This window comes from Hemitrygon akajei, chromosome 5 (genome assembly GCF_048418815.1).
Source record: "Hemitrygon akajei chromosome 5, sHemAka1.3, whole genome shotgun sequence".
In the NCBI taxonomy this organism is placed as follows: Eukaryota; Metazoa; Chordata; class Chondrichthyes; order Myliobatiformes; family Dasyatidae; genus Hemitrygon; species Hemitrygon akajei.
Genome location: NC_133128.1, coordinates 187,011,122 through 187,033,799, shown reverse-complemented (window position 1 = coordinate 187,033,799; position 22,678 = coordinate 187,011,122). Strand labels below are relative to the sequence as shown.

The 22,678-nt window shown below is 41.2% G+C and overlaps 1 protein-coding gene and 1 long non-coding RNA gene across 3 annotated transcripts in view; both read right to left on the bottom strand.

The window, feature by feature from the left end:
* Positions 1-22,678, bottom strand: part of LOC140728560 (ceramide synthase 6-like) — a 292,767-nt gene that overhangs the window by 184,350 nt on the left and 85,739 nt on the right. For both annotated transcript variants that reach the window (XM_073047476.1, XM_073047477.1), the window contains exons 2-3: positions 13,608-13,713; positions 496-626 (exon numbers count right to left, since the gene is read on the bottom strand). In XM_073047476.1, the coding sequence (XP_072903577.1) occupies positions 496-626; positions 13,608-13,713 (237 nt within the window). The remainder of the gene's footprint in view (positions 1-495; positions 627-13,607; positions 13,714-22,678) is intronic.
* On the bottom strand, positions 4,813-12,708 carry LOC140728561 (uncharacterized). Its single transcript, XR_012099111.1, has 3 exons — positions 12,156-12,708; positions 11,834-11,959; positions 4,813-11,695 (listed from the first exon to the last, which is right to left on the bottom strand). It is a non-coding gene; the product is annotated as an uncharacterized lncRNA (long non-coding RNA).

The following is a 22,678-nucleotide window of genomic DNA, read 5'->3' as shown; positions in this document are numbered from 1 at the left end:
GCCGCTAGCTATCGTCCGCTGGTTTAGCCTGCTTATTGAAGCGGTATCCTGGGGTGTGGCCACTGCCGCATGCAAACAGCTACTTGGAGTCACAGGTGAAAGGTGAGTGTCCGGTGGGGAAAGGTGAGTGAGTTGCCCAAAATGGACATGACAGCCCCTTCACCAGAGGAACTACCAAATATCAAATCCACCCAGGTCACAAAATGTCTTTCTAATAGTGACTACCTCTCTTTTTCCCACAATTCTAATCAAATATGAATTTGTTAAATTTGCTTACGAAAACAAGTTACTAAAACACGTTGGGAAACAATATTAGATAAAAATTAATCTTTGGTTATTAGCACTAAATAGGTCTTGTAAATCTGCCAGCCTTCTCTGCCAATGCTTGATTTTAAAGAAGTCAAAAGAATAAGTAACAAAAATCATCCTTTGTTTGTCAGAATATAAGCTGTCTTCAATTCTGCATTAGTAAAACACAACAGGTTAAATCCGTACATGCTCTCACAGAATTTGGTGAGGATGCTGGGCTTTTCCTGGTTCCTTCTCTGCCGAAACCAGCGTTGAATTGTGCGAACATCCCAATCCAGTTGCTTGGAAAGCCCTTCCAATCTCTTCTCATCTGGATGCTAAAAATAAAAGAATTTAGCTAATTCAGAATTTGTTCTTAATAAAGAAAAATCTATCTACATTTACATTGTATGAGAGCGCTTCTCATCATTTAACAGACATTGAGACAAAGAAGGTACACACAAGTCTATGAGATGGTTTGTTTAACTGAGGTGAGGGTTTAAGAGTAGTGAGGAAGAGGGAGGTTAATGGAATTCCAGTATTTACTTTCTTAATAGCAAATTACACACCAATACATTTCTTTCATAAATTATTATTGTTAAATCACTGTGTAAATTATTGCAGATTTCATATGATGTTAAACTGACAATTATTTCAACCGTGGGTTATGCTGCCTCACTTATGTAAAAATGGAGACCCAAGAGACTGCAGATGTTGGAAGCATTATGCAGGTCTTGCTTCAAACGTTGAAATGCCTCTACTTTGGAATTTGCAGAGATTTGGCGTGACATCTAAAACTTCTATAGATATGTGATGGAGAGTATATTGACTGGTTGCGTTACAGCTTGGTATAGATACATGAAGGCCCTTGAATGGAAAATGTTATAAAAAGTAATGGATATGACCCAGTCCATCACAGGTAAAGCCCTCCCTACCATGAGCACATCTACATAAAAGAACATTGTAGGAAAGCAGCATCCATCATCAGGGACCCCCACCACCCTGGACATGTTCTCCTTTTGCTACTGCCATCAGGAAAAAGGTACAAGAGCCTCAGGACTCACATCACCAGGTTCAGGAATAGTTACTACCCCTCAAACATCAGGCTCTTGAACCACAGGGGATAATTTCACTCAATTTCTCTTGCCCCAGTATTGAAATGTTCCCACAACCAATGGACTCACTTTTAAGGATTCTTCACCTCATGTTCTTGAAATTGATTGCTTGCTTATTTATTTGCTTGTTTGTTTGTTTATTTATTTATTTATCTACTTGCACAGTTTGTTGTCTGCTGCACTCTGGTTGAATGCCCAAGTTGGTGCAGTCTTTCACTGATTCTTCAATGTTTAGTATTCTATGGATTTATTGAGAATGCCTGCAAGAAAATGAATCTCAGGTTTGTAGACAGAACATAGAAGATAGAAATCTACAGCGCATTACAGGCCCTTCGGCCCACAATGTTGTGCTGACCATGTAGAAACTGCCTAGAATTTCTCTACTGCATAGCCCTCTATTTTTCTAAGCTCCTTATACCTATCTAAGAGGTTCTTAAAAGACCCTATTGTATCCGCCTCCACCACTGTCGCCAGCAGTACATTCCACGCACCCACCACCCTGTGTGTGAAAAACTTACCCCTGACATCCCCTCGGCATCTATTTCCAAGCACCTTAAAACCGTGCCCCCTCATGTTAGCCATTTCAGCCTTGGGAAAAAGCCTCTGGCTATCCACACGATCAATGCCATTTATCATCTTATATACCTCTATCAGGTCACCTCTCATCCTCCATCACTCCAAGGAGGAAAGGCCGAGTTCACTCAACCTATTCTCATAAGGCATGCTCTCCAATCCAGGCAACATCCTTGTAAATCTCCTCTGCACTCTCTCAATAGTATCCACTATAGTATATGGTGACATACATGTATTTTGATAATAAATTTACATTGAAGTGTAAACTTTGATCATTATTTCCATCTGTGGATGCTGCTCAACACGTTGAGTTCCTTAAACAGTTTGTTTTATGTAGAAGTACCGCATATGGCAGTGTAAACGTAGATTTACTAACCTCAAGGTCCTCTCTTCTTTAAACAAAGGCCAGACCAATTTCCACCACACCCTTGTGGTCTTCCTGAACATCCCACACTAAGCAACTGCTTTCTCAATCCCATTCACTTCCTTGAGCTAAAAGGAGCTACTAATGGGCACCTCTTAGCCTCTTCCTGTCATGTACAAAATATTTTTTTTTACGCAATGCTATTCAGCTCCTTTGCTGCACTTCTTTTTCTGAAACATTGATGGGTGCATCAGAACTGAAAATTTTAATTGTCTATGCTATATCTTTGCTGGCTGCAGGCATGGTATTGTTTGGGAAGGAAGCAATTATGATGACTGAGGATTGAATCAAAATGTTTGGTCGTGGTATAATGCCAAAAAGTTGTTTGTTTCCATGCCTTTGGCACACCGGGCAGTAACCTTGCAGTTTCTTTAGTAATTTGTCTGTTTTTTTTTAATGAGGCCCCAGCCATGGACCCTTCTGAGAGGTTGTGCTGCTCAAAAGCTTTTTTTTACCCTCTTACAATCCATAAAACTTACAGTAAGGTTCAAAGTTAACACACAAAAAATTCTGGAGGAACTCAGCAGGACGTGAAGAAGGTTCTCGGTCCAAAACGGTGACAGTTTACTCTTTTCCATAGATAGTGCCTGGCCTGCTGAGTTCCTCCAGCATTTTGTGTGTGTTGCTTTAGATTTTCAGCATCTGCAGAATTTGTCCTGTTGGAAATCAAGTTCAAGTTCAGTTTATGCCATTCAACTGTACACATGTATACTGCTAAAAAGAAAATAAATATAATTAAAATATTAAGTAGTAAAAATAACACTTTTGTTTATAATCACATTAAACATATAAATGAATAAAACATTAAGAATAATTAGATTATAAACAAAATGTACTACTTACCTTCTTCCACAATTTCAGAGAAAAAGGGTGACCCCTTCAAATTAATGAGTGGATTTTTTAGATGATAAATGTAAGGCCCTGGCTCAGTGTTGAGACCAGGGCACAGTAAGAGGTCAGAAGTTTTCATATCGGACCCCTAATATTTTCCATAGATTAGCTCTGCAACTAGTAGGTGTGGAAGTTGGAAGGCAGAGACATGTGCCAAAACTAGATTGTATTTCCATAATGACGTCCAGTTGGGCTTCAGTGTGTTCTGATACTATTCATTAATATTGTCAAACCTCTGCATAGACAGGCCTTTAATTTAATGATATTGAGTGTTCAATCCCACTCTCAGCAGTAACAGGATAGATTTATTTAACATGGGGTGTAGGGGAGGAAACTTAGAGCAGGGGTTCCCAACTTTTTTTTATTCCCTGGACTAATACCATTAAGCAAGGTGTCCATGGGCCCCAGGTTGAGAACCCCTGATGTAGAGAAACTTGTTGAGGAGCAGGAAGCGGATGAAACTCCAAGGCCTAGCCTCTGAATGAACCAGATCGTGAGACACTGCTGGCAGCTCTGGCTGACCTGCCCAGCAGTTTGCAACACGTGACAATGAGGAGCTGTTCATATTCTGCCAGGTTATTATGCACAACACTGAAAGATTAATTTCCCCCTCAATTCCTATAACATAACCTTAATAATTTTACCCAAATTTGTCCTTTTTGAGAAAGCTTCAGTTGACTCTTGCCCTAAGTTGCAGGTACAGAAATAGAAAACTTACCACAAAATGTGGATATTTCATGCTGAATATATATTAGTATTTTATTTCATTTTACCGTCGACTCCAAATTAATCTCAAATAATCAGAGTAATCAACTTGAATCCCTTTCTCCTATCGTCCACTCTCTTTTCCTATCAGATTTTTTCTTCTCCAGCCCATGACCTTTCCTACCCACTTGGCTTCACCAATCACCATCCAGCTAGTCTCCATACCCTCCCCCCAGCATTTTATTCTGGCTTCTTCCCCCTTCCTTCTCATTCCTGACGAAGGGCCTCAGCCTGAAATGTCAACTATCTATTCTTTTTCATAGATCATCTTTGACCTGCTGAGTTCCTCCAGCATTTCGTGTGTGATAACCTGAATAAATCTTGTAAATAGTCAAGAGGTTTTCTCAAGTTGCAGTCCAAAAATAGTATTTGGAACACAAATAAGTGCTAGGAGAATCAGTATATTTCAACAGAGCAGGGGTTCCCAATCTTTTTTATGCCATGGACCAATGCCATTAAATGAGGGGGTTCAGGTTGGGAACCCATGCAATAAAGAGAACAGTGGAAATAAAATTGCCTCGGCTTCAATGTAACGTTCCATTTGTACCCTTTAACTTGTTTTCTAATTGACAGCCTGCAGATGTATCAAATGTGCAGACAATGGATAGATATTCCTTTATAACTGTAGAAACCAAAACCACTGACAGACTGAGTGGAGGAATGGACAATGTGTGACGTGCTTCCAAATAACTGAGTTCCAAGTCAATAAAAAGTGCATTCAATCCTTTATTATGAAACCAGCAAAGACAAGCCATCAAAATTAGCAGTAACAGAATTAATGTAATAAACAGTCAACAAAAAATATACGTCTCCTACTAAATCTGTCTCTAATGCAACTAACACAAAGCGTGAATACGTGACTACTCATTTACTTCTACCACATCCCAAACAATGTGACACATTACCGTAACCCATAATACAAAATGCAAAACAGACAGAAGATAGACACAAGGCTCCTACAATAATCATGTCTCCCTTCTAATATAGAAGGGAGACCCACCCAAAACACAGAATTTTTGTGATTTCTGGGTTGATCTACCAGGTCGACCCAGAACAAAGTGAGTAAAAAACCGAACAAACCAGAAAAACAAATTAGCGACATGAATAGATGTCAAAATGAGGAATTAAAGTGAAAGACTTGTTCAAATAGAGAAGGTGTCCAGAAATAGCCTTGCCTTCTTGCTTGCTTGATCGTGCTCAGCACAAGCACTTCCCTAATAAATCAAACCATCAGTGTTAGATCCACTTCAACTGGAGCAAAGGAGCAGCTTCAATCAAAGACTTTAAAATCAAAAAGGGCTTTGTAAAGAACAATTTCTCCTGGTAGATGAGTTATTAAAGAAGACAGCCATTTGAAATGATCACCAAAATACAGAGAGATTGTGAGGAATTTATTTCAAGTTGCTTGAAACATTCAGTACTTCACCACAAGGTTGAAATAAAAATCAATGAACTGCTGCTTTGTGCTGAAGTGTGTTAACAAAGGTTACCCACGACACGTAGGCTGAAAGGCGGACAGCAAGGTTGCCATGGTTTACAGTCTCATCTTCCCGTCATGACAAACTGTGACAATTACTTGTGCTGATAATATTGAACTTCTCTCCAGCCTGATACTACCCCATCAAGCTAGATCAAAACATGCAACTCCATTTTCCCAACATTTCGTCAACTCTACACCAGCTCCATTTTCAGTTGCCACTGCTTAGACAATTTCTCTATGAGTGCAGTGATGGCCTCCTTTGGAAAGGGTATATGAACACACTCAAACGTGAATGAATGGTCTAGAAAGAGTGGACGTGGAAAGGATGGTTCCACTAGTTGAAGAATCTAGGACCGGAGGGCACAGCCTCAGAATTGAAGGATGTCCCACTAAAACAGAGGTGAGGAGGACTTCTTCAGCCAGAGTGTGGTGAATTTTTGAAATTCATGACCACTACCATGGATAGCTGTGGAGGTCAAGTCAGTGTATATTTAAAGCAAGGGTTTATATGTTCTTAATTAGTGAAGACATCAAAGGTTACATGGAGAAGGCAGGAGAATGGCATTCAGAGAGAGAATGAATCGGCCATGATGGAATGGCAGACCAGACTTGATGGGCTGAATGGTCTAATTCTGCTCCTATGTCTTATGGTCTCATGGAAGCAATCCCAAATGCACTTTGTGCTGTACAAGTCTGGGCTCCTTTGTGCATTAATGCTTCAAATTCATGAACCTGGTTGGAAAATCATGGACTATGTGGTACCGTGCATAAAAAATTGACAACAAACTATCAAATTTTTAAACCAAACTCCTCTTGGATGACATGTTTATTTAGATAAAAGTTACTTAGACCATTAAAAATAGTGGGTATAGGTAAGAATGAGTATTTTTTTTTTACAGGTAGGCCAAGCAGAGTGGCCATATTGAGAAGGGCAGGCCTGAGGTCGAAGTGCTGACTTCGGTGATTGTTGAGCTTCAGTGAGGACGGTAAGCAGAAGGGCAGACAGGTATTCCACTGTTCCACTCTCTCTACACTCATGACTGGGTGGATGGACATAGTTCAACCACCATCTATAAATTCACTGATAACAATATTGTTATTGGTAGAATCACAGATGGCAATGAGGAGGTGAACGGGAGTGAGGTAGATCAGTTGCTTGAGTGGTGTCTCATCATAAACCTCACACTCAAGATCAGGGTGACCAAGGGATTGATTGTGGACCTTGGGAAGGGGGAAGCTGGGAGATCATACACCAGTACTCATAGGGGGGGGGGGGGGGGGTCAATGTTGGAAAGGATGTGCAGTTTCACGTTCTTGTTGTCAATATCTCTGAGTCCTTATTTTGTACAATCACCAAGAATACATGCTAGTGGCTCTTCTTCATTAGGTGTCTGCAGAGATTTGGTAAATTTGTAAAGTTTTACTGATGGAGAACATTGTGACTGGTTGCATCACAGCCTGGTCTGAAGGCTCCAATGCACAGGACTGAAGGAGTTGCAGAAGGTTAGAGACTCAGCCAGCTGTATCACAGAAACAGCCTTGCCTACTGTATATTCTCATGGGCACATTTGTTAGAGATGTTGGGGAGTGTTTAAACTAATTTGGCAGGGGGGTGGGAACTGGAGTGAAGGGACTCAGGATAGGACAGATGGTAAAAAAATAAAGATAGCATGCAGTCAGACTGTCAGGAAGGGCAGACAGGTGTTGGTACTTAGTTGCAGCCAGCAGTCTGAGAATCAAATCATTAGGGATGCAGAATCAGGAAGGATAGCAAATACAGTACTCAATCTGTTGTATCTAAATGTGTGTAGTATAAGAAATAAGGTGGATGATCTTGTTGCAATGTTACAGATTGCCAGGTATGATGTTGTGGCCATCACTGAATTGTGGCTGAAGGATGGTTGTAGTTGGAAGCTGAGTGTCCAAGGTTACATTTACATCAGAAGGATAGGAAGATAGGCAGAGGGGGCGGTGTGGCTCTACTGGTAAAGAATGGCATCAAATCAGTAGAAAGATGTGACACAGGATCTGAAGATGTTGAATCCTTGTAGGTTGAGTTAAGAAAACGTAAGGGTAAAATGACGTTGATGGCAGTTGTACAAGGCCTCCCAACAGTGGCTGGGATGTGGACCACAGGTTACAACAGGAAACAGAAGAAGCAAATGAAAAGGGCAATGTCATGGTAGTCATGGGAAATTTTAAACATGCAGGTCGATTGGGAAAATCAGGTTGGTAATGGATCTCGAGAGAGTGAGGTTGTTGAATGCCTAAGAGATGGCTTTTTAGAGCAGTTTGTCATTGAGCCTACTAGGGCATCAGCTATACTGGATTGGGTGTTATGTAACGAGCTGAACGCGATAAGCGAGCTTAAGGTAAATATGATTGTGTTCAACTTGACATTTGATAGGGAGAAAGTAAAGTCTGATGTAGCAGTATTTCAGTGGAGTGAGGGAAATTACAGTGGTATGAGAGAGGAGTTGGCCAAAGTTAATTGGAAGGAGATGCTGGCAGGGATGTCAGCAGAGCAGCAATGGTGTGAGTTTCTGAGAAAAATGAGGAAGGTGCAGGACATGCGTATTCCAAAAATAAAGAAATACTCAAATGGTAAAATATTACAACCGCGGCTGACAAGGGATGTCAAAGCAATTGTAAAGGCAAAGAAAGAGCATACAACAAAGCAAAAATTAATGGGAAGATAGAAGATTGGGAAGTTTTTAAAAACCTACAGAGGGCAACTAAAAAAATAATTAGAACGGAAAAGATGAAACATGAAAGCAAGCTAGCAAATAATACAAAAGTTTTTTCAAATACGTTAAAAATAAAAGAGAAATAAGAGTGGATATAGGACCTCTGGAATGTGAGGCAGGAGAAATAATAACAGGGGACAAGAAGATGGCTGACAAACTAAACGTCAGTCTTCACTGTGGAGGAAGTGTGTGAAGGAAGAGAAGTGAATGCAGTTACTGTTACAAGAGAGAAGGTGCTCAAAAAGCTGAAAGACCTAAAGGTACATAAGTCACCCGGACCAGATGAACTGCACACTAGGGTACTGAAAGAGGTAGTGTTAGAGATTTTAGTGATATTAGAAATGATCTTTCAAAAATCATTGGACTCTGGCATGGTGCTGGAGGATTGGAAAATTGAAAATGTCACTCCATTCTTTAAGAAGAGAGGAAGGCAGCAGAAATGAAACTATAGACCAGTTACCCTGACCTCAGTAGTTGGGAAGTTGTTGGAGTCAATCGTTAAGGATGAGGTGACGGAGTACTTGGTGACGCACAACGCAACACACAAAAAGTCAGCATGGTTTCCTTCAGGGAAAATCCTGCCTGACAAACCTGTTGGAATTTTTTGAGGAGATTACAAGTAGGATAGACAAAGGGATGCAGAGGATATTGTATATTTGGACTTTCAGAAGGCCTTTGACAAGGTGCTACTGTGGTGAACTACATATACCTGTCTGGACACACCCCCTGATGACTGCTCCTGTGGCTCCTCCCACAGACCCCGGTATAAAGGTGATGGAGGTCTGAGCCCGGCCTCTCAGTCTCCAGGATGTAGTATGGTGGTCACTCACTGCTTGTTCCTTCTTCCAGTCAATAAAAGCCGATACCTCGCTTTTACGTCTCAGAGTGAGTTATTGATGGTGCATCAGCTACACATGAGGCTGCTTACCAAGCTAAGAGCTCATTGTAACCATTTAACCATATAACAATTACAGCACGGAAACAGGCCATCTCAGCCCTTCTAGTCCGTGCTGAACACTTACTCTCACCTAATCCCACTGACCCGCACTCAGCCCATAACCCTCCATTCCTTTCCTGTCCATATACCTATCCAATTTTGCTTTAAATGACAATATCCAACCTGCCTCTACCACTTCTACTGGAAGCTCATTCCACACAGCTACCACTCTCTGAGTAAAGAAATTCCCCCTCATGTTACCCTTAAACTTTTGCCCCCTAAGTCTCAACTCATGTCTCCATCCTAAATTTACTACCTCGAATCTTGAGGCTATGTCCTCAAGCTCTAGATTCCTGCCTCTATCTTATCTATCCCTTTCATAATTTTATATATTTCTATAAGATCTCCTCTCATTCTTCTGAATTCCAGTGATTACAGTCCCATGCGACTCAATTTCTCCTCATAGTCTAACCCCCTCGTCTCTGGAATCGACCTGGTGAACCTCCTCTGCACCACCTCCAAAGCCGGTATGTCCTTCCTGAGGAAAGGAGACCAGAACTGCACACAGTACCCCAGGTGTGGCCTCACCAGTATCCTGTACAGTTGCAGCATAACCTCCCTGTTCTTAAATCCAATCCCTCTAGCAATGAAGACCAACATTCCATTTGCCTTCTTGATAGTCTGCTGAACCTGCAAACCAATCTTTTGTGATTCATGCACAGCCTCTCCCAGGTCCCTCTGCACAGCAGCATGCGACAATTTTGTTCCATTTGGCTTCGGCTTAAACGTAATATGTTTCATGGTAATGGATTAGCTTGGGCTTTTGGCTTCCCCACATCATGGAGCACAATCCTCAAAGAGTTTCTTTTGGTGTGGATGAAATCTTCCAGCTAAAGTTTTCACTGAACAACATCTGCATTACAATCCATTTACTCAATTTATCGAGATACAGTGTGGAACAGGCACTTCTGGCTCTCCAAGCCACACTGCCCAGCAATGCCCCGATATAATCTGAGTCTACTCACACGACAATTTTCAATAACCAATAAACCAACCAACCGGTACGTCTTCGAAACTGCAGCACCCAGAGGAAACCCATGCGATCACAGGAAGAACGTACAAACTCCTTACAGGCAGTGGTGGGAATTGAACTTGGATTGCCTGTACTGTAAAGTGTTGCGCTAACCACTACACTACTGTGCTACTCCTTTTAGTGTAGAGTAAGCAGGTGCAGTTTCTAATACCACTATAGTTTTTTGAATCCTACAGTTAACAGGATTTCAATTTGGAACATTATTTTGGATGGCTGTAGATAGGGGAGCAGAAATAAGATCATCAGACCATAAGATATAGGAACAGAAGTAGGCCGTTTGGCCCATTAAGTCCGCTCCACCATTCAATCATGGGCTGATCCAATTCTTCCAGTCATCGCCACTCCCCTGCCTTCACCCCATACCCTTTGAAGGCTTGGTTAATCAAAGAACCTATCTATCTCTGCCTTAAATACACCCAATGACTTAGCCTCCACAGCTGCTCATGGCAACAAATTCCACAGATTTGGGTTAACATTTTAACCCAGTCTTGATCCAATTAAATAACTGCTAATTCAGAAAGGAACTAATTAATGCAAAAAGCAACATCTATTTCATATAGCATCAGTAGAAATCGACATGAACTAGTGCTTCTTGGTGTGATAACTCTCCCGACTCTCATCTGATATACTGTAGGAAGTGGTAGTTGTGACAGCTTCCTGTGACACTTTGCTTATCATTCAGCTGCTGGCTTATCTTGACATGTGGATGATCGACATGATCCTGCCTGTGCTCACAATGCTTCTTCCGCGGGCGACAGCAATGGCTCTTATCGGAGGCTGCTGCAGAAGGACAGCCAATGATAAATGAGAGCGCTCTTGCTTTGCAAGTCTGCTCGTAGTGCGTGCCTGATCAAGTCTGGAAACCTCCAAGCTTGTTGAAACCGCCTGCTGCTACATCATGGTGTGTGGAGCACAGCATGGTCACAGAGAGCACTCCTGAGAAATGCTCCCATTTCCCTCAACGCACAAAACTTCCTCAGCTTCTGCCTCTGATGCTATGCCACTACAGTGCACAAGTTCTCTGACTTTTGGGATAAATTTCAGAAGAGTGGAGGAATCTGTGAGACAGTGCACGAGAGAAAACCGTTACAAAAAAAAATGGAGCCACCACGTCTAAGAAGCATCTTTCATTTACTTGCCCCAACCTTGCGAAGGGGCTTTTGATGGCGCTGAACCTCCATTCTGCAGCTGCCGTTGAGTCACCGCTTCCTGCCCCGATCACAGCAGGGGGAGTGATCTATAGAGTGTTTCCACCTCCAAATCAGTAAAATCCTCCACCATACCTGTCTCGGTATTGGGGTCTGCTTTAAGTGGTGATGATGTACAGTGCTGTGAACTATTGCTGGAGAAATCTAGGTTGCGGCTCTCGCAGCGAAGCATGCCTAAAATAAATGGAATACTTCGTTAGAAGTTTTTTTAATACAGAAATATTACACAATTTTCTGCATCGTTGCTCTTTCTGGCCTATTGAATTACTGTATATTCGCAATAGGAAGGTGTGTATTTATAATCGTACAAACCAGGTGAATTTTCAGTGTATCAGCTCTTGCACCATTTTTGCCATGCACATCTTTGCAGCTGATGAATATCTTAAAAGGCGTAAGATTAGGTCTGTTTATTCCTTCTTCCCATCTGTGCTCCTCTTGCTGTTAGGGGAAATATAAAAATACAAGTGAACAATTTAAAAATGTTTACCATTTATTTTAGCAGAAGCAGACTTTTTTTTTTACTGAGGATTAGCTGAATGAAATGTGTCTTGATGACAGAAAGTATGCAGGAATATTTGAGAGCCAAATAAACTTATGAAGAATAAAATTTATTTTAGACACCCTCCATCCTCACCTGTTGAATGACCTCGAAATGAGATTCTGCGCGATGATCTTCTGCACCTGCTTCATCATTTTTTTTTCACGACTTTGTAGAGAGTATTTCACGATGCCTTGATAGGATGTGTTCACGCTTTCTGACTTTCCCTCCGTTTCTCGCAAAATAAAATTACTTCATTGCTAGATTTAGTTACAATGCGCCAGGCAGAATTCATGCTGATGATTTCTAATGAGCTCCTCAATTGTGCATTATTCATATCACTCCCAAATACATCCAAGCTTCTAGAAATTTCTAAATGAAGTTTGGTACTCACATACTGATGTTAAAACAAAATTTATGGAGTAGGTCACTCCAGCCCTTCAAGCTGTGCCACCCAGCGATCCCCTGATTTATGTATAATAACCAATTGATTGACCAGCTGGTATGTCTTTGGACTGTGGGGTGAAACTGGAGCACGTGGAGGAAACACACATGATCACACGGGCAGAACATACAAACTCCTTACAGATAGCAGCGGTAGGAATTGAACCCAAGCGACATGTACTGTAAAGCACTGTCCTAACCTTTATCGTACCACCTGCCCCGATAATAGCAATTTCAATCCCTTGTGGATTCCATATTTGTAAATATGTACTTGTGAAGTCTACCAGGACAAAGTATAGATATTGAACATTCTCCACTAACAGGTTTCAAACGTAATTAATCACTTTGACAGACTGGTTCAGGGATTTGTCTAATTACTATTAATTTCCCCAGGTGGCAGGGTGGAAATGCGCCTCTACCGAGGAGGCGTACGGCACTTCTTCCTTCCGCTAGCCTGCAGGTCACCTTTGGGCAAGGTGTAGCCCCTGCTTAGTTCACTGGACCTGGTCATGTGGCACCAAGGGAGAAGGTGGTGGATGGTCATATGAGCAGCTGGTATGTATCAAAGTTCTGGTTATGTGACCACAAATGCCAGGCAGACAATCTCTGGAAGAGTATTGATAATGGCTGGGGTCACCCATCTTGAAAAGACATTGCCCAGAAGATGTCAATGGCAAAACACTTCAGTAGAAATATTTGCAAAGAACAATCATGGTCATAGACCATAATCACTCATGTCATCTGACATGGCACATAATGATGACTATTAACATCATAGCAGGTTCCTTGCAAGCTCAGCGTATATTTCTGAAGGAATATAATAATTTGATATTACAACTGTTCTAAGAGATAAGATACAAAACGTTACAGATGTTATCTTAGGTGGTGACATAGGGAGGTGGAGCATCATTTTTATCAAGTCTTTTTCTAGTTCTTGTCTTATATAAATCCACTTTGACTACAGCTGTCGAGAACATTTAAACATTTAAACCATTCTCTGAAAGAGGACAGCGAGAAGGAAGAACGTTAATGTGTAAGCTCAATATTTATAAAAACCAAATCTCAGATCTGCACTTTCTGCATCTTTGGTTGGTAAATGCTTGCCTTTGTGATTGCAGTGAAGACTTTTTCCAGGATTGCATTCGGCTGAGCTTTCTGAGGCCCATTCGCTTGGATTTTGAGGCTTAAAGCACATGGTTTGGCAATGAACCTGCAAAAGTACACAAATTATTAAAATTATGAGTAAACCTGCATCCTAAACTTACATTCAAGCCTTACTTCAGATAATATCTGCAATCGAACAAATATTATTAAAATATTTGTTTTTCTTTTATTGAACTTCACAGAGGTTCTGGAATATTTCTTTTCCCTCAGTGATTTTACTGTAATTCTTACAAATCATCATCTAGAATTGTATAAATAAGTGCCTTTCTGTTAGTCAGGGTCAACACGGATGTTGTGTCCCGGCTTCTACATGATATGCAGCCAGTACCCAAGCCAGGGCAGTACAATATGGAGAGCAGGCTCCCAGTCTCCGCACAGCTGATGGATTCAATGGAATGGCAGTGACCAATACAGTTTGGCACCAGTGGCATTGTAGGAGTTGCCAGTCCGTGTTGAACTCAACATAGGACTGCCTTAATGACTCCAGGTCTGGATTTTCCCTTGGGGTTGACACCTGAAACCTTCCCCATGTGTGGGTATAGGTGCAAGGCAGCAGAGCTTTGAGATTGAAGTTTTCCTTCTCCTAGATGAGTTGCCAACCATCGCTGATGAGCCCCATCGGCTCAAGGTGACTGGTTTTAAATCAGGAGTAACCCACCTTAGCCCTTCTCCTATCGGAAAAAATTGTTCTGCCAGGCTTAGTAGTTAAGCCACACGTGAAGGTTAGGAGTTGGTCTTGGTTGTTAGAGGCTATTTGATATCGATGCTGTTGGGAGTATTTAATAGGAGCTTGTCCACATTACCTCCCCTGGCCATCACAACCTTAAGAAATCCATAAAATGAATGTACAAATGAATAGCAAACTAATTTAATAGTCAGTGGAAAATATCAACCACAACTTTGTAGAAACACAAGAGAGTACGATGCTGGAATCTCCTCCGTGAACTATCTTCCAGAAAGTTCTGGAGCAAAGAGCAAACTGCTGGAACTTAGCGGGTCAGGCAGCATCTTGGGAGGCAATCTTTTGAGCAAGACCCTGCAACGGTTTGCTTTTTGCTCCAGAACTTTCTGGAAGATACTTCACACAATTTAAAAGCTAATTTTAAGAGTTAGGTTTGAGGAAGCTTCATAAGACCATAAGATACAGGAGCAGAAGTAGGCCATTCAGCCCATCAAGTCTGCTCCACCATTCAATCATGGGCTGATCTAATTCTTCCAGTCATCCCCACTCCCCTGCCTTCACTTCATACCCTTTGATGCTCTGGTTAATCAAGAATTTCTGCCTTAAATACACCCAATGACTTGGCCTCCACAGCCGCTCATGGCAACAAATTCCACAGATTTACCACCCTCTGACTAAGTTAGGAAGATTCAGTCACTAGGTATACATGGTGAGGTAATAAATTGGATTAGACATTGGCTCAATGGGAGAAGTCAGAGAGTGGAGGATTGCTACTCTGAGTGGAGGCCTGTGACTAGTGGTGTGCCACAGGGATCAGTGCTGGGTCCATTGTTATTTGTCATCTATATCAATGATCTGGATGATAATGTGGTAAATTGGGTAAGTAAATTGGCTGATGATACAAAGATTGGAGGTGTAGTGGACAGAGAGGAACTTTTCAAACCTTGCAGAGGGATTTGGACCAGTTGGAAAAATGGGCTGAGAAAAGGCAGATGGAGTTTAATACAGGCAAGTGTGAGATATTGCACTTTGGAAGGTCAAACGAAGGTAGAACATACAAGGTAAATGGTAGGGCACTGAGGAGTGCAGTAGAACAGAGGGATTTGGGAATACAGATCCAAAATTCCCTAAAAGTGGCATCACAAAGACACCAAAGACAGGTAGATGACAAAGAGAACTTTTGTTATATTAGACTTTATAAATCAAAGTATTGATTATAAGAGTTGGAATGTTATGGTGAGGTTTTATAAGACAGTGGCGAGGCTGAATTTGGAGTATTGTGTGCAGATTTGGTCACCGAATTACAGGAAGGATATTAATAAGGTTGAAAGAGTGCAGAGAAGGTTTACAAGGATGTTGCTGGGACTTGAGAAACTGAGTTACAGAGAAAGGTTGAATAGGTTAGGACTTTATTCCCTGGAGTGTAGGAGAATGAGGGGTGATTTGATAGAGGTGTATAAAATTATGATGGGTATAGATAGAGTGAATGCAAGCAGGCTTTTTCCACTGAGGCTAGGGGAGAAAAAGACCAGAGGACATGGGTTAAGGGTGAAGGGGGAAAAGTTTAAAGGGAATATTAGGGAGGGCTTCTTCACACAGAGAGTGGTGGGAGTGTGGAATGAGCTGCCAGATGAAGTGGTAAATGCGGGCTCACTTTTAACAATTAAGAAAAACTTGGACAGGTACATGGATGAGAGGGGTTTGGAGGGATATGGTCCAGGTGCAGGTCAGTGGGACTAGGCAGAAAAATGGTTCGGCACAGCCAAGAAGGGCCAAAAGGCCTGTTTCTGTGCTGTAATGTTCTATGTTTCTAAAGAATTTCGCCGCATCTCAGTTCTAAATGGACATCCTTCTATCCTGAAGTCATGCCCTCTTATCCTAGAATCCCCTGCCATGGGAAATAACTTTGCCATATCTAATCTGTTCAGGCCTTTTAACATTCAGAATATTTCTATGAGATCTCCCCTCATTCTCCTGAACTCCAGGGAATACAGCCTAAGAGCTGCCAGATGTTCCTCATACGGTAACCCTTTCATTCCTGGAATCATTCTTGTGAATCTTCACTGAACCCTCTCCAATGTCAGTATGTCCTTTCCTAAATAAGGAGCCCAAAACTGCACACAATACTCCAAGTGTGGTCTCAACATCATATCCCTGCTTTTATATTCTATACCTCTAGAAATGAATGCCAACATTGCATTTGCCTTCTTCACAACCGACTGAACCTGGAGGTTAACCTTTAGGGTATCTTGCACAAGAACTCCCAAGTCCCCTCATTAATTGATTCACTTTCTGATTCCCCAGAGTATTTGCACCATTTCCAATATGTCAGTATTATGATGGAGTGTAGTTCCATCACTCACTGAACTTGATAGACTGCTAAAGATTCCAATCCATTTGATTGCCATCATATGAACATACCAAACATTCACTCATGTAGCTCTGTTGCCTTTGTACCCTGGTTACAGCACGCTACATCCACAAAATGGGCTGACACCACCTACCAGGACATTTTTTTAAAAACACCAGTGCCCAAAATGAGTAACACTAAAGAGAACAAGGACACCCTGACATCACATAGTGTGGCTCACAGCTCGTACAGTTGCTGCCTTGCAGTACCCAAGGCCAGAGTTCAACCCTGACCTCAAGTGCTATCTCTGTAGATTTTGTATGTTCTCCCTGTGAACACGTGAACACTCTGGGTGCTCTGTTTACCTCCACATCACAAAGACCTGTGAGCTGATAGGTTAATTGGCCATAATGAATTGACCCTGCTGTATAGGAGAATGTAAAATCTGAAAAGTTGGTGGGAATTTGTGGAGAATAGAAAATGGGAGGAAGGACCAGTATTCGATAAGTTTTACTGGATAGTTGAAGGTTGGCCTGAACTGGCTTGGCTAAAGGGCTTGTTTCCATGCTACATAAATCTATGTCCACAAGATTTTAGATCAGAATATATAGGAGCAGAGATGGGCCATCGAGTCTGCTCTGCCAGTGCATCATGGCTGATCCATTACACTCTCAGCTCCAATCTCCTGCCTTTATTAGACAATAGACAATAGGTGCAGAAGTAGACCATTCAGCCCTTCGAGCCTGCACCGCCAGTTTGAGATCATGGCTGATCATCTACTATCAATACCCGGTTCCTGCCTTGTCCTTATTCTGAGGCTGTGTTCTCTGGTCTTAGACTCAGCATCCTCTCAGATCCACTCTATCTTGGCCTTTCAACATTCGATCGGTTTCAATGAGGTCACCCCTCATTCTTCTGAATTCCAGTGAGTATAGGCCCACAGCCATCAAACGCTCTTTATAATGACAAGCTTTTCAATCCCAAAATTATTTTCATGAACCACACCACTCTCTATTGACTTGCAAATATATTATTGTTGGTTCTAAGTCCTGCCCAGTATTAAGCATATTGATGAATGCACTAAAACATTCAATGTGCTTAGCCACAGAACTGCGTTTCTGCACTCGTCTCCCACAGGGTCTGAGAGAACCCTGTGTCAGGCCCTGGGGATTCAACCACTCTAATTTGCCTCAAGTCAGCAAGCACCTCCTCCTCTGTAACCTATATGACCTCACTGCTACTTTGCGGCAGTTCTATAGATTCTGTGTCTATCTCCCAAGTAAATACAGATACAAAAAATTAATTTAAGATCTCACTCATCTCTTTTGGTTCCACTCATAGATTATCATTCTGATCTGTCAGTTCTGATCTTCCGATATCTTTCAATTTTGTCCCCTGCAATCCTTTTGCTCTTAGCATATCTGTAGACACCCTTGTGCCTAGCATCTCTTTATAGACATACAATCAATCTATGTGCATAAGCCATCTTAAGTATTGATATTTATTGTGTTTTTTAATATTGTTTTCTTTATCTTATTGTGTTTTTTGTGCTGTATTGGATCTGGAATAACAATTATTTTATTATCTTTTATACTTCTGTACTAGAAATGACATTAAACAATCTTGAATTCAATGTATTCACCATATGACCTACAGAAGCTTGAGAGGGAAGCTGACCAAAACTCTTTCAATGGCAAATAGGAATGGATAACGGGTGCTGGCCTTGACAGTTTTGACAATATCCCATAAAGAGTAATGATGTTAAAAAATGTAAGCCTTGCTTGGAGTATAAATGAAAACTGATTGCTTGGCCAAAATGTCTGTTTCGTTTCTATAGGCTTTTATAAACAATGCTTAGGTATATCCTATATGAATTAAATAATCAAATTTTAATACAATGATGCATTTATTTGAAAATATTCAGAATTGGTTATTGTGCTTGGGTTATCAGAGTCATCTGCAAAGTTAGTGTCTTCAGTGTCCTGTGCATGTGTGTGATTGTTTTATAACAGATTTCCTATGACAGCAGCTTTATTTCTTTAGGAACTTGAGGAGATTTGGTATGACAGCAAAGACACTTGCAAATTTCTACAGATGTACTGCAGAGCGTATTCTAACTGGCTGCAACACCCGCTGGTATTGGGGGGTGGGAGGGGGGAGACTGGGACTGCACAGGATCAAAATAAGCTGCAATAAGTTGTAAACTCAGTCCGCTCCATCGTGGGCATTAGCCTCCCCGGCATCCAGGTTATCTTCAAGGAGCGATGCCTCAAAAAGGCGGCATCAATTATTAAGGACCCCACCATCCAGGATATGCCCTCTTCTCATTGTTACTGTCAGGGAGGAGGTACAGGAGCAGCTTCTTCCCCACTGTCATCCGATTGCTGAATGGACGTTGAACCCATGAGGTGTAAGGTCCTCCTTCCCTCTACTAGCCTGCAGGTTACCCTTGGGCAAGGTGTAGCACCTGCTGAGCCTCCCCCCTCCCCTCTGATCCGGGGATGACAAGCCATGGGAGCAGGTGGTGGATGATTGTATGAGCAGCTGGTGCACATCACAAGTCCTGGTTATGTGACCAGTTTTTTTGTGACCAGACAGACAATCTCTGAAGAGTACTAAAAATGGTTCGGGTCACATGTCGTGTAAAGACACTGCCCAGAAGGCGGCAATGACAAACCACATCTGCAGAGAAATTTGCTAAGAACAATCACGGTCATGGAAAGACTACGAATGCACATGTTACAGGTGTTCGCCACTTAACGTCCATTCGGACAACATCCGATCGCATATACGTCCATAGTCCCAATCGGACGTAACCTATCTCGTGTATCACGCATCTCAAGTGTAGTAGCGTTATCTCTCTATTTAATTTTCTTCCGAAAATATTACCGTAAAGTGCATCATGGCTTCCAAACGCAGCAAAACCACTCCTAGTGACAGCAGCAGCAAGAGGCAAAGTATAAAATATGGGGTTCGCACAACGTCCAAATCACATAACGTCCAGTTTCACAGAACGTATCGTGGATGTTAAGTGATGCAGACCTGTATACAACACAGCACATAATGAAAGAATGGATACTTCATAGTGTAATTTACAGTTTTTGTTATTATGTATTTTAATGTACTGCTACCACATAACAACATTTAAGAACAATGGAAAAGGCAAAAAAAAAGTTGTTGGAAGAGTCAAAATTATTCTAGCACTTCGTAATATTGTGAAGTTTGCAGTTCCACCCTTTCATTTTGTGCTCTGTAGCCTTCTATTAATCACAATTTGCCAGAGATTTTCCATTGCCCATTTTTCTAGAAAAGCCTCAGCTTACAAAGTAGTTTCAAATGTCAGCCAAAGCTCCTCCTTACTTTATTAAGTTGAATGGAAGTCAATTACTAATTTTGAAAAGCAAATTATTTACTTTATAGGACTTCAAGTCCTGAAGAAAGGTCTTGGCCCAAAACATTGATGTTTACTTTTTTCCATAGACGCTGCCTGGCCTGCTGAGCTCCTCCAGCATTTTGTGTGTTTTGCTCTGGTTTTCCAGCATCTGCAGACTTTTGCATTTTTGTTATTTGCTTTGTAGTTATTTTTTAGAAAAGCTATAATTAAAATACTAAAAATACTTCTTGAAATAAAAATAATAAAACCTACAAATGCTGTAAATCTGAAATTAATACAGATTACTTAAACGCACAACAGGTCAACCAGGAAGAAAATTTCAGGCTGAATGCGCTTTGTCCAAACTGGGAAATAGGAAATATAATTGTGGTTTTAAATGTGCTGAAAGACAGGCATTGGAAAGATCGAAAGACCAGATAATCAAATTCTCATTCGTAATGGCGAATGAGAATAATGTAGAGACAATACTGGTTTGGAAAATTTGGAGGTACTTGAGACTGTAGATCCGAGTGAGGAGGGAACTATCATGCAAACTATACCTGAAGAAAGTTTGCTGGAGTTATCAGCGGAGAGCATGGGAAAATGGCCTAATTCTGCTCCTGTGCCTTATGGAATTAAAGGGCAGCAGAACATGAAGACCCCCAATTCCTTTTTTTTTCTTGGAGAGAACAGAGATTTGATAAATGGGGTGACTTAAGTTGCCAAGGACCCGGCAGGTTAGGTTGGCCCATTTGAACTACGCTAAGTAACAGCGTGTAACTACAAACCCCATTTCCAGAAAAGTTGGGATATTTTCCAAAATGCAATAAAAACAAAAATCTGTGATATGTTAATTCACGTGAACTTTTATTTAACTGACAAAAGTACAAAGAAAAGATTTTCAATAGTTTTACTGACCAACTTAATTGTATTTTGTAAATATACACAAATTTAGAATTTGATGGCTGCAACACACTCAACAAAAGTTGGGACAGAGGCATGTTTACCATCGTGTTACATCACCTTTCCTTTTAATAACACTTTTTAATCATTTTAGAACTGAGGATACTAATTGTAGTAGATTTGCAATTGGAAATTTTGTCCATTCTTGCTTGATATAAGACTTCAGCCGCTCAACAGTCCGTGGTCTCCATTGTCCGATTCTCCTCTTGATGATGTGCCATACATTTTCAATAGGAGATAGATCTGGACTGGCAGCAGGCCAGTCAAGCACACGCACTCTGTGTCTACAAAGCCACGCTGTTGTAGCCCGTGCAGAATGTGGTCTGGCATTGTCCTGCTGAAATAAGCATGGACGTCCTGGGAAGAGACATCGCCTTGATGGCAACATATGTCTCTCTAAAATCCTAATAGAGTCAACAGTACCTTCACATACATGCAACTCACCCATGCCGTGGGCACTGATGCACCCCCATACCATCACAGATGATGGCTTTTGCACCTTTCACTGATAACAATCAGGATGGTCATTTTCATCTTTGGCACGGAGAACTTGATGCCCGTTTTTCCCGAAAACTTGCTGAAATGTGGACTCATCTGACCACAGCACACGGTTCCAGTCTTTCGGTCCATCTGAGATGAGCTCGGGCCCAAAGAACTTGCCGGCGTTTCTGCATAGAGTTGATGCATGGCTTCCTCCTTGCGTAATACAGTTTCAAGTAGTATTTCTGGATGTAGCGATAGACTGTGTTAAGTGACAATGGTTTTCCGAAGTACTCCTGAGCCCAGGTGGCTATAATTGTCACAGTAGCATGATGGTTTCTTAGGCAGTGCCGCCTGAGGGCTTGAAGATCACGCGCATTCAACAGTGGTTTCCGACCTTGCCCTTTACGCACTGAGATGTCTCTGAATTCTCTTTCACAATATTATGTACTGTAGATGTTAAAAGACCTAAATTCTCTGCAATCTTGCATTGGGAAATGTTCCTTTTGAACTGACTAACAATTCTCTCACGAATTTTGGCACAAAGGGGTGAGCTACAACCCATCCTTGCTTGCAAAGACTGAGCCTTTGATGGACGCTACTTTTATACCCAGTCATGATACCTCACCTGCTACCAATTAGCCTGCTTAATGTGGAGTCTTCCAAACCAGTGTTACTTGAATATTCTGTGAATATTCACTTGAATATCACTTTTCAATCTTATTTTAACTCTGTCCCAACTTTTGTTGAATGTGTTGCAACCATCAAATTCTAAATTTGTGCATATTTACAAAATACAATTAAGTTGGTCAGTAAAACTATTGAAAATCTTTTCTCCTTATAGATGCTGCCTGGCCTGCTGTGTTCCACCAGCATTTTGTGTGTGTTGTTTGAAAATCTTTTCTTTGTACTTTTGTCAGTTAAATAAGGGTTCACGTGAATTAACATATCACAGATTTTTGTTTTTATTGCATTTTGGAAAATATCCCAACTTTTCTGGAAATGGGGTTTTTAATTAGAAGGGTTTGTCCAACAATCAAAGTTTAAAGTTCAAAGTAAACTTTATTATCAAACTTTAAATATGTCAACACATACAATCCTGAGCTTTTTACTCAGCAAATCTATGGATTAGTAACTGTAAACAGGATCGATGAAATGTCAAG